At 41.2% G+C, this 17,434-nt stretch overlaps 1 protein-coding gene across 1 annotated transcript in view; it reads right to left on the reverse strand.

The window, feature by feature from the left end:
* Window positions 1-17,434, reverse strand: part of xdh (xanthine dehydrogenase) — a 67,850-nt gene that overhangs the window by 39,250 nt on the left and 11,166 nt on the right. The window contains exons 5-10 of the mRNA XM_045710233.1: window positions 13,632-13,758; window positions 13,335-13,396; window positions 13,042-13,134; window positions 10,158-10,250; window positions 4,093-4,237; window positions 3,804-3,896 (exon numbers count right to left, since the gene is read on the reverse strand). Coding sequence (XP_045566189.1) covers window positions 3,804-3,896; window positions 4,093-4,237; window positions 10,158-10,250; window positions 13,042-13,134; window positions 13,335-13,396; window positions 13,632-13,758 — 613 coding nt within the window. The remainder of the gene's footprint in view (window positions 1-3,803; window positions 3,897-4,092; window positions 4,238-10,157; window positions 10,251-13,041; window positions 13,135-13,334; window positions 13,397-13,631; window positions 13,759-17,434) is intronic.

Genomic DNA, 17,434 nt, shown 5'->3' on the forward strand with positions numbered 1-17,434 from the left:
TGTTTAACCTGTTAGGGCTAGGGGGCAGCATTTGCACGTCTGGATAAAAAAAATGTACCCGATTTAATCTGGTTACTAATCCTACCCAGTAACTAGAATATGCATATACTTATTATATATGGATGGAAAACACTCTAAAGTTTCTAAAACTGTTTGAATGGTGTCTGTGAGTATAACAGAACTCATTTGGCAGGCAAAACCCTGAGACATTTTCTGACAGGAAGTGGATACCTGATGTGTTGTATTACCTTTAAACCTATCCCATTGAAAAACACAGGGGCTGAGGAATATTTTGGCACTTCCTATTGCTTCCACTAGATGTCACCAGCCTTTACAAAGTGTTTTGAGTCTTCTGGAGGGAGATCTGACCGAACAAGAGCCATGGAACGATGATGTCCCATTAGACACCTGGCGCGCGAGTTCATGTTGGGTACCCTCGTTCCAATACGTTATAAAAGAGTATGCATTCGTCCACCTTGAATATTATTCATGTTCTGGTTAAAAAAGGCCCTAATGATTTATGCTATACAACGTTTGACATGTTTGAACGAACGTAAATATATTTTTTCCCCTCGTTCATGACGAGAAGTCCGGCTGGCTTAGATCATGTGCTAACAAGACGAAGATTTTTGGACATAAATGATGAGCTTTTTTGAACAAAACTACATTCGTTATGGACCTGTGATACCTGGAAGTGACATCTGATGAAGAGAATCAAAGGTAATGGATTATTTACATAGTATTTTCGATTTTAGATCTCCCCAACATGACGTCTAGTCTGTATCGCAACGCGTATTTTTCTGGGCGCAGTGCTCAGATTATTGCAAAGTGTGATTTCCCAGTAAGGTTATTTTTAAATCTGGCAAGTTGATTGCGTTCAAGAGATGTAAATCTATAATTCTTTAAATGACAATATAATATTTTACCAATGTTTTCTAATTTTAATTATTTAATTTGTGACGCTGACTTGACTGCCGGTTATTGGAGGGAAACGATTTCCTCAACATCAATGCCATAGTAAAACGCTGTTTTTGGATATAAATATGAACTTGATAGAACTAAAAATGCATGCATTGTCTAACATAATGTCCTAGGAGTGTCATCTGATGGAGATTGTAAAAGGTTAGTGCATCATTTTAGCTGGTTTTATGGTTTTGGTGACCCTGTCTTTGAATTGACAAAACATTACACACAACTCTTGTAAATGTACTGTCCTAACATACTCTAAATTTATGCTTTCGCCGTAAAACCTTTTTGAAATCGTAAAACGTGGTTAGATTAAGGAGATGTTTATCTTTCAAAGGGTGTAAAATAGTTGTATGTTTGAAAAATTTGAATTTTGACATTTATTTGGATTCAAATTTGCCGCTCTTGAAATGCACCTGCTGTTGATGGAGTGCACCACGGGTGGCACGCTAGCGTCCCACCTAGCCCATAGAGGTTAACCTGTTGGGTCTAGGGGGCAGCATTTGCACGTCTGGATAAAAAAAATGTACCCGATTTAATCTGGTTACTAATCCTACCCAGTAACTAGAATATGCATATACTTATTATATATGGATAGAAAACACTCTAAAGTTTCCAAAACTGTTTGAATGGTGTCTGTGAGTATAACAGAACTCATTTGGCAGGCAAAACCCTGAGACATTTTCTGACAGGAAGTGGATACCTGATGTGTTGTATTGACTTTAAACCTATCCCATTGAAAAACACAGGGGTTTAGGAATATTTTGGCACTTCCTATTGCTTCCACTAGATGTCACCAGCCTTTACAAAGTGTTTTGAGTCTTCTGGAGGGAGATCTGACCGAACAAGAGCCATGGAACGGTGATGTCCCATTAGACACCTGGCGCGCTAGTTCATGTTGGGTACCCTCGTTCCAATACGTTATAAAAGAGTATGCATTCGTCCACCTTGAATATTATTCATGTTCTGGTTAAAAAAGGCCCTAATGATTTATGCTATACAACGTTTGACATGTTTGAACGAAAGGAAATATATTTTTTCCCCTCGTTCATGACGAGAAGTCCGGCTGGCTTACATCATGTGCTAACGAGACGGAGATTTTTGGACATAAATGATGAGCTTTTTTGAACAAAACTACATTCGTTATGGACCTGTGATACCTGGAAGTGACATCTGATGAAGAGAATCAAAGGTAATGGATTATTTACATAGTATTTTCGATTTTAGATCTCCCCAACATGACGTCTAGTCTGTATCGCAACGCCGTATTTTTCTGGGCGCAGTGCTCAGATTATTGCAAAGTGTGATTTCCCAATAAGGTTATTTTTAAATCTGGCAAGTTGATTGCGTTCAAGAGATGTAAATCTATAATTCTTTAAATGACAATATAATATTTTACCAATGTTTTCTAATTTTAATTATTTAATTTCTGACGCTGACTTGACTGCCGGTTATTGGAGGGAAACGATTTCCTCAACATCAATGCCATAGTAAAACGCTGTTTTTGGATATAAATATGAACTTGATAGAACTAAAAATGCATGCATTGTCTAACATAATGTCCTAGGAGTGTCATCTGATGGAGATTGTAAAAGGTTAGTGCATCATTTTAGCTGGTTTTATGGTTTTGGTGACCCTGTCTTTGACTTGACAAAACATTACACACAACTCTTGTAAATGTACTGTCCTAACATACTCTAAATTTATGCTTTCGCCGTAAAACCTTTTTGAAATCGTAAAACGTGGTTAGATTAAGGAGATGTTTATCTTTCAAATGGTGTAACATAGTTGTATTTTTGAAAAATTTGAATTTTGACATTTATTTGGATTCAAATTTGCCGCTCTTGAAATGCACCTGCTGTTGATGGAGTGCACCACGGGTGGCACGCTAGCGTCCCACCTAGCCCCAAGAGGTTAACAAGCCGCCATGCCGGTTTAGCCCACTAGGGCACATTCCTCTACCATTTCTTTGTAACGATACCTACTGTTTTGTATGCTTTCTGTGAATTACTAAGTTTAGTAAATAAATTATTTTAAGACAATTGAAGTATGGATGACTTAGTGAAGGCTGGGTTCGTGCAGATAACAACAATTTACGACGTTTGGAATTTACATTTACATTTTAGTCATTTAGCAGACGCTCTTATCCAGAGCGACTTACAGTAGTGAATGCATACATTTCATTTCATGCATTTAAAAAAAAAAATGAATTAATAAAAAAAAATTGTACTGGCCCCCCCGTGGGAATCGAACCCACATCCCTGGCGTTGCACACACCATGCTGGCGTTGCAAACACCATGCTCTACCAACTGAGCCACAGGGAATGAGACTGACGCGAGGTAAAAATAAGTCATTAAATCAGAAGACTCATAGATCAGATATTATGATATCTGGGAGTTATATAAGGAAAATTATAACTTTGTAATCTGAATATTTTCCTTTGTGCCCCAACCTTCTAGTTAATTACAGTTACACGATTAATCAGTTTAATCGCGTAATAATAATTACAGAGAGTTATTTGATAAACATGTCTTCATTTTAATGATGCCCAAAGACACGACAATGGTTATCTTTGTGGTGGTGTCGTACCGATAAACACCGTAGAACAAATCCACTTTATGAATGTGTGTGTGTGTGTGTGTGTGTGTGTGTGTGTGAATGAGAGGCTCAATAGAAAGTGTATATCCGCCACGCCACGTCAATGACACACACACACAACATACTGTATGCACACACACAACATACTGTATGCACACATTAGCCATGAACACAAAAAACATACATGTTGAAATTGCCTATCCCTGCCATTCACAGCCAAACCCTTCTCCCCTCTTACCCTCGTCAGTGTGCTGTATGGCGTTGAGCTCGGGGATGTACGCCGGGGCCAGAATAACAGGATACAACAGGTTCTTAAACTTCATCTCAATACCTGGGACACAAACAGCAGCAGGGACAACAGATCAATCAAACATGATCACTTAACTACAAACGTTCAGAACAGTAAGGCTGCATTTACACTGGCAGCCCAATTCTATTTTCTTTTCTCCCAATTATTGGTCTGATACCAATTAGTCTAAATACCAATTAGTAGAAAAATAACTCTTTTGACTAGTTAGTTGTCTCACCGACTTCCGTGTTACCAACCACCATCTTGGCGTTGGGGTACTGAGTCTTAAGCTCTAGAAGTTGATCCAGAGAAGCTGGCTGGAGCCACAGAACCCTCTCTCCTCTGAACCTCAGCTGTTGAGAGGACTGGCCTTTACACAGGGACTGGAGAAAGAGAAAGAAAGAGAGAGAGAGTGAGAGAAAGAGAGAGAGAGAGAGAGAAGAGAGAGAGGTCATGAGCAGATGAGCTCCTGAATTTTTTTGCATGGTTTTACAAAAAGATAGATTTAGAGTGAATGCAGGTGAGATAAACTTGGATTTTTTTACAAGGACATATATAGGATACTGTTCTCCGCAACATAACCTTCACAAATCAAATCTCCAAACCTACAACCTGATTTTGGACAAAATTACCTGGAAGGATTCCCACTACCAAGGTTTTTATTCCCAAGGACTATACAGCAATTGCCCTGGCAAACCAACGACCAGCAAAATAAGCACATCAGAAACCTGAAAATATCATCAAACCTGGAACTGAGTGAGTAATGTTTAGTCTGAAGCTACTTTTAAAAGCCCCAAAGAATAAGACATTACAATAATCTTTTTAAATTTGTAAGTACTGAATGCTAAATTAAGGCTACCAATCGTGATAGAGCAGAACAGATCCGGTTGCAACTTCAATTAGCACTGAGGTATAAAGTGAGAGGTGTCAAAGCACTTGAGCCCAACAATGACAGGAGATTCACCGCCTCCCCTACCCAAATGCAGAGGCCTTTGAGGCCACCTGCTCCATCGCTTCCCTCTGTGCAGAGGTCATGACAATACAGTACCCCTTGGATGTAAAACATTTGAAGGCACGGAAAGAGTACAAAAAGAAGCTCCTCATGTACAATCTAGAGATACTTTTTGCTGACTGCTTCAAAAATGGGAATGTACCATAAGCAACTTAACCTTGAACACTGACCACCCCCTGACATGGCACAGTGCTATATTAATGTGGGGAAACTTGGGATACTAAACAACGAGGACTCTGAGTCAGCCAATGTCAACCTGTACAAGTTTGGAACAGTAGTGGTACAGGGCAACTCCAAAAAGTTTCAGCTGTACTCTACAGAATCAAAGATGGTGCGCAGCAGGAGAAGCTCTCTCTTTATAAGACTCCCCCACCCAGACCTCTTTCTTAAACATCCCCAGAGACGAGTAACCCCAAGCGGAAAGCCAATTCCCCAGCACAGATCACTACTCCCAATTTTGTTTAATTTATTTGCACCAAAGAAAATAAGTGATAAACAACAATATAAAATAAAATAAACAGTGCACAGGTGTGGTTGGAAGCCCAAGGGCTTATATAAAAACCACACCACAAAAAAAACGGTATACAATACATAAGTACAAAAATAAAAAAGGTTTGTTAAAACAGATAACAAAACCCAATAATCATAAATGTACAAATGAACCAATCAGCAATCACAACATTTTTCTTTAAAATATGATGTCACGCCTGCTCCTGCTCCCCCCCTCCATTGCCGGTCTACTAACCCCTGGTCCTGGCAACCCACATTGTGCACACCTGGCAACCATCATTGCCCACAATAACTCCTTATCGTTAAGCACACATGGACTCCAACACCACCCTGATTACTCTCCCTTCATATAGCCCTTAGTAGCCTCAGTCATCAGGAAGTATTGGTTTTGGTTGCGTTCAGTAGGCTTCTCATATTTTGTAATTTCTTCATGTTTATTATTATTAAACTCACCTTCTGCTCCTGCTTCCTGACTCCCTGTGTATATGTTACATAATACTGCCTCAGAAATTATGGAAGCAGCAGAAGATTATACCATCTTCCAGACGATTGAGGAACAGGGTCATCTACTCCACCAACACCACGATTAGCTGGCTCTACTGGGTACGACCATGAACGAGGTCCTCACGTTCTCCACCGACCTCGACACCACAAGCGAGGTTCTCCATACCTCTGATGGAGGGCCTCCTACCACGGGTCGTCACAGTGAGCCAGTCCCCCAGCCTACCCAGTGGACCGCCCAGGTTAGTGATGCCCAACTGTCCCTTCCAGAGAAGTATCACGGAAATCCATCGAAAATGCCGTGGCTTCCTACACCAGTGCTCCCTTTCGCCTGTCAGACGAGAGCCCCCACCACCGAGAGGTCCAAGGTTGCCATGGTAATTTCCCTGTTTACCGGACTGGCTTTGGAGTGGGCTACGGCCGTCTGGGACATAGGAGAGGAGGAGCTGGGTTCCTCTGAGAGGTTCATGGCTCAGTTCAGGGCGGTCTTCGACCATCCTCCAGAGGGCAGAGAGGGAGGCAAGCAACAATTCCAACTCCAGAAGGGTGCCCAGACCTCTGAGGAGTATGCCCACACCTTTCGGACTGTGGCAGCCTCCAGTGGATGGAATGAGCCGGCTCTCCGTGGTCTATTCTGCATTGGACTGCATGAGGAGGTCCAGACGGAGTTGGCATGTCGGGATAACAACATGTCCTTGGACGCGCTCATCTCGATGGCCATCCATTTAGATAACCTTCTTCGGAAGTGCTGGTGTCCACCTCACCACTGTCCTGAGACAGAGCCTGAACCCATGGAGGTAGGGGCCACACACCTCTTTGCGGCAGACCGGTGTCGTCGGAGACAGCTGTCACTCTGTTCCTATTGTGGCCAGGAGGGGAACCAGCTTCCTTGATGTCCAGTGCTTCTGAACAATGGGTCCACTAGAGCAGAGGGGCAGCCATGTGATCTTCTGTCTCCCAGGGTAGGTCGTGACTATTCCATTTTCATTGTTTTCTGCCAAAACCCTTTCTGGTTCCCATTTCACTGTCTGGCTGGCTTTCAAGTGTTGTCTCTACAGCTCTAGTGGACTCCGGTGCGGCGGGGAACTTTATCGACCAGGCCTACGCTTCCTCCCTGAACTTAACTTCATACCCGCTCTCCTCTCCTTTTCCAGTCCAAGCCCTGGATATAAGACCATTGTGATCAGGCACAATTGCACACGTCACAGCACCACTCACCCTCACCGTTGGACCCAAGCACCAGGAAAGCCTTCCCTTCCTCATCATCCCTGCACCCGTACACAAAGTCATTCTCAGCCTCCCGTGGCTCCAACTCCATAACCTCACCATCTCCTGGTCAAAGATGAGAATCATCATGTCAGAGGATCTGCTTTCCCGCGCCCTGTGGTTCTACATCGGTGGATGGTCCTGTGAATGTCATCCAGCCCATCAGTCAGTCCTACCGTATAGTTGACCTCGTGTTTTGTGACGTAGATGTGGACATCCCCAAGGCTCTGGAGAGGGAACCCACTACTGCCACCTGCCCTCCAGAGCACATCTACAACCCCACAGGGGTGAGAGATCGGCTGTTGACCTAGCAAACACATCCCTTGCCGCTGGACACCCAGTTATCATCCGCACCATGGCGCAGAACATTGCCTAGTATGTCAACTCATGTTCGTTATGTACATAGTCATTTTCAATTTTGGCCTAAAAAGACATACCCAAATTTAACTGGCTGTAGCTCAGGCCCTGAAGCAAGGATATGCATATTCGTGGTACCTTTTGAAAGGAAACACTTTGAAGTTTGTGGAAATGTGAAAGGAATGTAGGTGAATATAAGACAATAGATCTGGTAAAAGGTAATACAAAGAAAAAAACAGTTTTTTTAACCATCTTTGAAATGCAAGAGAAAGGCCATAGTGTTGTATTCCAGCCCAGGTGCAATTTAGATTTTGGCCACTAGATGGCAGCAGTGTGTGTGCAACGTTTTAGACTGATCCAATGAACCATTATATTTCTGTTCTAAATTTTGTAACAAGACTGCCCAAATGTGCCTAATTTGTTTATTAATAACTTTTTATGTTCAAAATTTTGCACTCTCCTCAAACAATAGCATTGCATTATTTCACTGTAATAGCTACTGTAAATTGGATAGTGCAGTTAGATTAATAAGAATTTAAGATTTCTGCCCTTATCAGATATGTCTATGTCCTGGGAAATGTTCTTCTTACTTACAACCTCATGCTAATCATATTAGCCTATGTTAGTTCAACTGTCCTGTGGAAGGGACACCAATCCCAAAGAAGTTAATTAACAACGTCTACACTGTATTTCTGATCAATTTCATGTTATTTTAATGAACAATTTTTGATTTGCTTTTGTTTAAAAAACATGGACATTTCTAAGTGACCCCAAACTTTGAACGTTAGTGTATGTACACAAACAAGTGTGCAGTTACAATTGGCAAGAAATACACAGATTTCTTTCCTCAGTGCCGTGGGGTGAGACAGGGATGCAGCTTGAGCCCCACACTCTTCAACATATATATCAATGAATAGGCGAGGGCATTAGAACAGTCTGCAGCACCCGGCCTCACTCTACTGGATTCTGAAATAAAACGCCTACTGTTTGCAAATGATCTGATGCTTCTGTCCCCAAACAAGAAGGGTATAAGGCAGTGGTCTTCTGGACAGATTCCGTCAGACCTGGGCCCTGACTGTGAATCTCAGTAAGACAAAAATAATAGTGTTCCAAAAAAGGTAAAGTAGAAAAGACTAGAAACTGTTGTCCCAAAAAGAATTACACCTACCTAAATATCAACACCACAGGTAACTTCCTCAAGGCTATGAATAATCTAAGAGATAAAGCAAGAAGGGCCTTCGATGCCATCAAAAAGGAACATGAAACTCAACATCCCAATTAGGATCTGGCTAAAAATACTTAAATCCATTATCAAACCCATTGCCCTTTACGGTTGTGAGGTCTGGGGTCCGCTCACCAAACAAGAATTCACAAAATGGGGAAAAACACCCAATTGCAACTCAGCATGCAGAATTCAGCAAAAATACACTTTGCGTACAATGCAAAACCCCAAACAATGCAGAGCAAAATGAGGACTATACACACTAGTTGTCAACATACAGAAAAGAGATGTTAAATTCTACATCCACCTAAAAGGAAGCGATGCCCACATATTCCACCACAAAGCCCTGACCTACATAGAGATGAACGTAGAGAAAAGTCCCCTCAGCCAGCTGGTTCTGGGGCTCTGGTCACAAACACAAACAGACCGCACACAGCCCCAGCAGGGAAACACATTTACACTCAACAAAATTATGAGAAAACAAAAAGAACTATTTATTTGACACACTGGAAATAATCAACCAAAAAACAGAGCAAATTGGAATGCTATTTGGCCCTAAACAGAAAGTACACAGTGCCAGAATACCTGACCACTTTGACTGACCCCAAATTAAGAAAAGCCTTGACTATGTACAGACTCAGTGAGCATAGCCTTGCTATCGAGAAAGGAGTGCCGTAGGCAGACCTGGCTCTCGAGAGATTAAAGGCTATATGCACATGGCCCACAAAATGAGATGGAAACAGAGCTACAATTCCTAACCTTATGCCAAATGTATGACCACATTATAGACACATATTTCCCTCAGATCACGCAGACCCACAAAAACAAATCAAACATTGATAAACTACCATATCTGTTATGTGAAATACTGCAGTGTGCAATCACAGCAGCAAGATGTGTGGCCTGTTGCCATGAATTAAGGGAAACCAGTGGAGCACAAACAACATTGTACAAATAAAACCTATTTTTATATATTTATTTTCCCATTCATACTTAAACTACTTGCACATTGTTACAACACTAATAATATGTGTGTATTATTAACCAGTTATGTGTGTATTATTAACCAGTTATGTGTGTAATATTAACCAGTTATGTGTGTAATATTAACCAGTTATGTGTGTAATATTAACCAGTTGTGTGTAATATAACATTTGAAATGTCTATATTCTTTCATGTTTACCTTGTTTATCTATTCCACTTGCTTTGGCAATGTAAACATACATTTCCCATGCTAATAAATCCCCTTAAATTGAATTGAGAGACAGAGAAACAGAGGGAGGGGGAGAGCGAGAGAGAGAGAGAGAGATACGGAGAAAAAGAGGGAGAGAGTGATGAACAGAGAGACAGTGAAAGAGATTAACAGAGAGAGAGGGGTAAGGGTATGTGTTTGTGTTAAGCCCCCGTGTGTGCTGATGTGTGTTAGTGTATCTACCATCAGCTCCGGTGGGAAGATGATCTCCTGAGTGGGGTCCAGAGGGAGGAAGTCAGCTGGGTTGTAGAGAGGAGCAGGAAACACTGAGGTCCTCTGAGATCAATGAGACACGCCATTGAAACATTATGAACTAGTTATATGTACATTATTAACCAGTTATATGTACATTATTAACTAGTTATATGTACATTATTAACCAGTTATATGTACATTATTAACTAGTTATATGTACATTATTAACCAGTTATATGTACATTATTAACTAGTTATATGTACATTATTAACCAGTTATATGTACATTATTAACCAGTTATATGTACATTATTAACTAGTTATATGTACATTATTACCTACCCAGTTATTATACATTATTAACCAGTTATATGTACATTATTAACCAGTTATATGTACATTATTAACTAGCTATATGTACATTATTAACTAGTTATATGTACATTATTAACCAGTTATATGTACATTATTAACTAGTTATATGTACATTATTAACCAGTTATATGTACATTATTAACCAGTTATATGTACATGATTAACTAGTTATGTACATTATTAACCAGTTATATGTACATTATTAACCAGTTATATGTACATTATTAACTAGTTATATGTACATTATTAACTAGTTATGTACATTATTAACCAGTTATATGTACATTATTACCTAGTTATATGTACATTATTACCTAGTTATAGGTACATTATTAACCAGTTATATGTACATTATTAACCAGTTATATGTACATTATTACCTAGTTATATGTACATTATTACCTAGTTATAGGTACATTATTAACCAGTTATATCTACATTATTACCTAGTTATAGGTACATTATTAACTAGTTATATGTACATTATTAGCTAGTTATATGCATATTATTATTATTTAACAGTTACATGTATATTATGAACTGTTTAAGAGTTGTATTTAGTTTTATTTTTTTCGTTCATTTATGTTTCCTCTTTTATTTATAATTCAAACATTTTATTTATTTGAAGTTAAAATTTGTATTTTTTTATAATATAGCGCTAAAGTCGTGACTGCATGTCACCTGTGTGACAGCACGGGTGGGATTGGAAAATAACTGTGGAATATTTCTCCAGTCATCCAACAGACATTAGAACCTTCATGTACAAGTGTGTGTCTGACTCACGAGGTCTACCCATCATGCCTTGTGGTTGTGATACAGGCACGGATAATCCATTTCTTCTCGGTTCTGTCATAATACTGTTCTTAATGTGTTAGAACACAGTTCTTTGTCACTTAAAACATATCTGAGTTTCTCAACTTTTACATGAATAACTTCAGCTATATGAGTTAAACTTGTTTTGTAAAGGCTTTTATGTAAAAAAAAAAGTATATCTCTGAGTTTTAAATGCAGGACTGTGATGGTATAACTCCTTGTTGGGCTTGGCTATCCAGCTGGCTAATGTATTTATTCAAATTTCAACTGGAAATAGAACTGGCTTTTTTGTTTCACCTGCCAGTTCCTGGAAGGACAAGGACTGTGTGTGGAGATGGGATGACTGTTCAGGCTCATAGTTGCCTGGAGACGTGTATGTAAAGTGTGGCGTGCTTTGGCGATGCAGCTACCAAGGCATCATCCAGGTGGGTGCTACGCTTTCAGCCATAGAGGACTAGATATGTACCTAGAAGCAGCTTCCTCAGAGACGGTGAGTTGCCCTCGTGAAGACCAACAGACCAACAGCTCCGGTCAAACCAACAGACCAACAGCTCCGGTCAAGCCAACAGACCAACAGCTCCGGTCAAACCAACAGACCAACAGCTCCGGTCAAACCAACAGACCAACAGCTCCGGTCAAGCCGACAGACCAACAGCTCCGGTCAAGCCGACAGACCAACAGCTCCGGTCAAGCCAACAGACCAACAGCTCCGGTCAAGCCGACAGACCAACAGCTCCGGTCAAGCCAACAGACCAACAGCTCCGGTCAAACCAACAGACCAACAGCTCCGGTCAAACCAACAGACCAACAGCTCCGGTCAAACCAACAGACCAACAGCTCCGGTCAAACCAACAGACCAACAGCTCCGGTCAAACCAACAGACCAACAGCTCCGGTCAAGCAAACAGACCAACAGCTCTGGTCAAACCAACAGACCAACAGCTCCGGTCAAGCCGACAGACCAACAGCTCCGGTCAAACCAACAGACCAACAGCTCCGGTCAAGCCGACAGACCAACAGCTCCGGTCAAGCCAACAGACCAACAGCTCCGGTCAAACCAACAGACCAACAGCTCCGGTCAAACCAACAGACCAACAGCTCCGGTCAAGCCGACAGACCAACAGCTCCGGTCAAACCAACAGACCAACAGAAGATGATGAACGTTACTACTAGTTACTTCCATCAATTTCATTCATTGCTTTGACCTACTGTATATATTTAGTTTACTGTGTTTTGGAATAGTATTTGGTTGATTTAAATTATACTCGCAATTCAGCCTGTTTCTGCCAGTTGTACAATGTTGTTGAAGAACAGTAAAAAAAATAAAAATAGAATGTGTCTGTCTTTCTCTTTGAATCAAACAGTCGAGTTCACTGCAGTAGTTGACGTTGTCAATGGTCATATTAATAAATAGTAGACTTCCAGATTGTTTGATAAATCCTGTTATATTGATGACTATTGTATTGATAGTTACTCTACGTTTTTAAATCTATATCTTTTTTTTTGGGGGGGGGTATTATGACACTTCATTGAGAAAGCATAGAAATCACATGAATCAGTAGAGAAGGCGGATGCAGGGATTGACCTCAGGTCTCCAGTGGGGAGATTTGTACATGTGATTTATGCCAGCAATGTTACCAGTCAACCATGGCTCTGCACACTGGCTATTGAATGAGTATACTTACGGTGACATGATCGTCAGTGTACCCTTTAGTCTTGGAACTGTCGGTCATGCAGCAGCCGTTTTCCTTCCCCTTGCCACCACAACACGTCCTCTCCTGTGGCACGCAGATGGACACACACACACACACACACACACACACACACACACACACACACACACACACACACACACACACACACACACACACCACAGATTGGAGAAGAAATGATGGAAGTGAAAGCAGGAGGAAGACGATGCTCCTTACTCATCCTCGGGATGCTGCATGACGCTCAGGGTGTGTTTGTGTGGTCTTACTTTGGTGAATGTCTTGTACCCCTCCAGAATTGGTCTGTAACCAGTACAGCGACACAGGTTCCCTGTGGGGACAACAACAGTACAACATTACCTGGCTCAAACCTGTCGTTGATGTGTGGTTCAAATGGGTCGAAATGTCTAAATATACATTGGTGAGGTTTTTTTTGCCAGGAAGACACTAGTTTGTAGGGCTGCAAAATTCTCATAACTTTTCCAAAAAGTCCTGGATTTACGAGAAATTGTGATTGGTTTTGCAACCTAAATGTTGCAACCCTACTAGTTTGACATCCAATATACCTTGGAAGGCCTCCTCTATGTCGGCCATGCGTGGTGTAGGGTTGTTCCTGAGCAGAGAATACATAGACATGACGATACCTGGGGTACAGAATCCACACTGAGAACCATGAGACTTAGCGATACGCTCCTACACAGAGAGAGAGAGAGAGAGAGAGAGAGAGAGAGAGAGAGAGAGAGAGAGAGAGAGAGAGTTTGAGTTTGAGTTTTTATAAAACCTTTATTTTCTACTCAATTGTTAACATAAATAATGACATACTGTCTTTTCAGAAATGAAACACCAAATGTAATTCCTAAAAAAAAGAAAAAAATACACAAAAAAAACAAAAATAACAAAAAAAATTAAAAATTTAAAAACTAAAGAACCTATACATTCAACTTATTTCTCCAACAAAAAATAATTTCCCCTCCTCTACAAAACAAAGCGCTCCTTCGTATGCCCACTTCTCCTCAAACAATGGGAGATCTTTTACAGCTGAGTAGAACTCAAAATCCACTTTTATTCTTATTTTCACTAATCCTTTAAAAACACATCTTACATCCTGCCCATATCCCGTTTCTATCTTATGTTTCCTACTCAGAAAAATGGACATCTTTGCTTGTCCCAAAATAAAATTTAACAGTTGACATTTTCTTTTCTGTTGCTTTCTATATTGAAACCCCAAAATAAAAACAGTGTTATTGAAAATCTCCCCTACAGCTTTAAACAAAGACTCCAGCATCTCCAAGAGAGGTTTTATCCTCTCACACTCCATAAAACAGTGAAAAATGGTTTCTCTTATATTACAAAAAGGACATCCATCTCCAACATCTGAGTTAATAACAGATACAAAAGCATTAACTGCAATGATGCCATGCAAAACCCTCCATTGCATATCACCAGTACCCTTTTGTAACGGTGGCTTGTACAGTGCTCTCCATGCTGGCTTTACCTTGTCATCAATGCCCAATTTTACCCTCCATGGAGTGTCTTTTCTAGTTTTCAATTTATCTTTATTCAACACCTTGACACACCCCCTATATAAGTCTTTCCCATTCACCTCATCCAAACCCACCTCTTCCAACCCTCTCAAATCCAGTAATATCGCCTTTCTTTCTGACTCTGGGATATTTGGTGTAATCCCTAGTCTTGGAAATGAGACGTCTTCATCTTGTACCTTCTTCTTGTGGCTATGAAGCATATCCCACTCTTCTGCTGACAAAGCCTTCCTGCAGCTTCCCAGCAGTTGTCCTACCATCCTTTCCGACCTCACCCCCAAATGTTCAGCCACCCGTCTTCCATCCATTAAGGCGGGCCCAGCCATGGCCATTAACTGTTTTAAGGTGATGATTTTGCCCTTCACCAGAATCTTGGAAAAATGTGGAACAGCTGCAGTTGTGCAATCAAGTCTTGCCCCATACACCAGAGGTTCCTCCAACAGCCAATGCACTGACTCCGCTGAAGTTCGTCTGGACACCTTCATTATGCTCCACACCCTAAGAAGGCCTCTGTAAAACGGAGGTATTCCCTCCCTAGAAATCTGGCTACTATCAACCAAAAATAAAGCTTTCTTTAAACCTAATCTTCCAACCTGCTGTAATACAAGACCTGCCACCCCTCTCCAAACCACTTTTTCCGGTCCATAAAGCAACCTTTGAATAAACTGAAACCGGAAAGCAGCAGCCCTACTAGCAAGATGTACAAGACCTTGTCCCCCCTCCTCTTTTGACAAATACAAAACACTTTGTGGAACCCAGTGATATTTATCCCAAAAGAAATCCACAATTATTGCCTGTATCTTAGCCAGAAGGCCAGATGGTGGTTCTAAAACTGACAACCGATGCCACAGTGCAGAGGCAATCACATTGTTAACTATAATAGTGCGCCCCCTATATGACATACGAGATAGCAACCAACGCCATTTCCTTATCCTCCCTTCCACCATTTCAACCACCCCAATCCAATTTTTTTCCATAGTCCCCTCATCTCCCAGGTACACTCCAAGATACTTAAAACCTCCCTTACACCATTCCAGCCCCCTGGCAAAGCCATGATCCCTCCAGACCATTCTCCAATCTGTAAAGCACAACTCTTTTCCCAATTTACCTTTGCAGAGGATATTCCCCTAAAACGATCAACCATTAGACTCAAACTATCCACCTCCGCTTGATTTTTCACTAAAACAACTACATCATCAGCATAGGCTGAGAGACGAATAGGAGGAATATCCCTTGAAAGGTACACCCCCTCAATGCGACTTCTAATGCTATTTAGTAGTGGCTCTATAGCAATGGCATATAACATTCCCGACAAAGAACATCCCTGCCTAATACCTCTACACACTTTAAAAGGAGCACTCAAACCACCGTTAACTTTCAATACACTTTCAATGTCACCATATATCACCTCTATCATGGCAATAAAACCAGAGCTGAACCCAAACGCCTCCAAAGTGTGCCATAAATATTGATGTTCAACTCGGTCAAATGCCTTTTCCTGATCAATTGAAATTAGACCAGCATCCAACCCAATAGCCCTAGAGACGTCCAAAAATCACGAATCAGAGAAATGTTATCCCCTATCTGCCTGCCAGGAACACAGTAGGACTGGTCCGTATGTATGATCTGCCCCATCACCTCCCTCAACCTGTTGGACAAAGCCTTTGACAGGATCTTATAATCAGTGCACAATAAAGCCACCGGCCTCCAGTTCTTCACCTCCCTAGGGTCACCCTTTTTGGGCAGTAGGGTGAGGACAGCCCTTCTGCAGCTTATTGGTAGTAACCCTCCGGTTAAACTATCATTAACTACTGCTAGCCAATCCTCTCCCAACATAGCCCAAAAAGACTTTAAAAAATCAACGGGAAGCCCATCAATGCCTGGTGCCCTTCCATTTTCCATGCCTTTTAATGCAGTGTATAGCTCCTGCAAAGACAATGGTTGCTCAAGCTCAACCTGAGCTTCTGCAGCCACCTGTGGGAGTCCATCAAGGAACTGCTGTGTCACTTTTTTATCCTCTTTGTACTCACACTTGTAGAGCTCAGCATAGAACTCTACTGCCCTCTTTCTAATTTCACTAGGTCTAGTGAGCTCTTGTCCAACAGCAGATTTTAGACAATGAATAATTTTTCTTTGTCCATTCTTTTTCTCTAAACCAAAGAAAAATTTGGATGAGGCATCCATTTCAGAGATTCCCTGAAACTTACTTCTCACCAATGCCCCCTGTGCTCTGATACCCAGCAGGTCTGCCAATGCAGCTTTTTTCCTCTTGAGGGCCTGAGTGTGGCCTCGATCTCCTGTGGTCTCAACCAACGTCATGAGTTCCACTATTTCAGTCTCTAGGGCTTTCATTGATCTGGTGATATCCTTGGTGACATTCCTCGTGTATTGCTTACAGAATTGTTGAATCTGGATTTTCCCTATATCCCACCACTGTTGAAGGGATACAAAACTGGCCTTTTGAGACCTCCACCTCTCCCAGAAAAAACTAAAACATTTCCTGAAGTGAGCATCACTCAATAAAGTTATGTTAAAATGCCAGTATGCGCTTTTAGGTTTTACATCGTTAATGAACACCACCTCTGTTATTAAACAATGATCAGAAAAACCCACTGGGGTTATCACACTTGATTTACAGACCTGAGATTGATGCTCAAAACAATAAAACCTATCTAACCTGGCCATAGAGATGGTGTTCTCTCTCAGATGCACCCAGGTATACTGCCTTGTGCCTCCATGTTGACTCCGCCAAATATCACACAGTTCATTTGTTACAATGAGACGTTTTAAAAAAGTCCTTGAGGCTATATGAGGTTCTTTGTGATTTC

The sequence above is a fragment of the Salmo salar genome, chromosome ssa01 (genome assembly GCF_905237065.1).
Source record: "Salmo salar chromosome ssa01, Ssal_v3.1, whole genome shotgun sequence".
Taxonomy (NCBI): domain Eukaryota; kingdom Metazoa; phylum Chordata; class Actinopteri; order Salmoniformes; family Salmonidae; genus Salmo; species Salmo salar.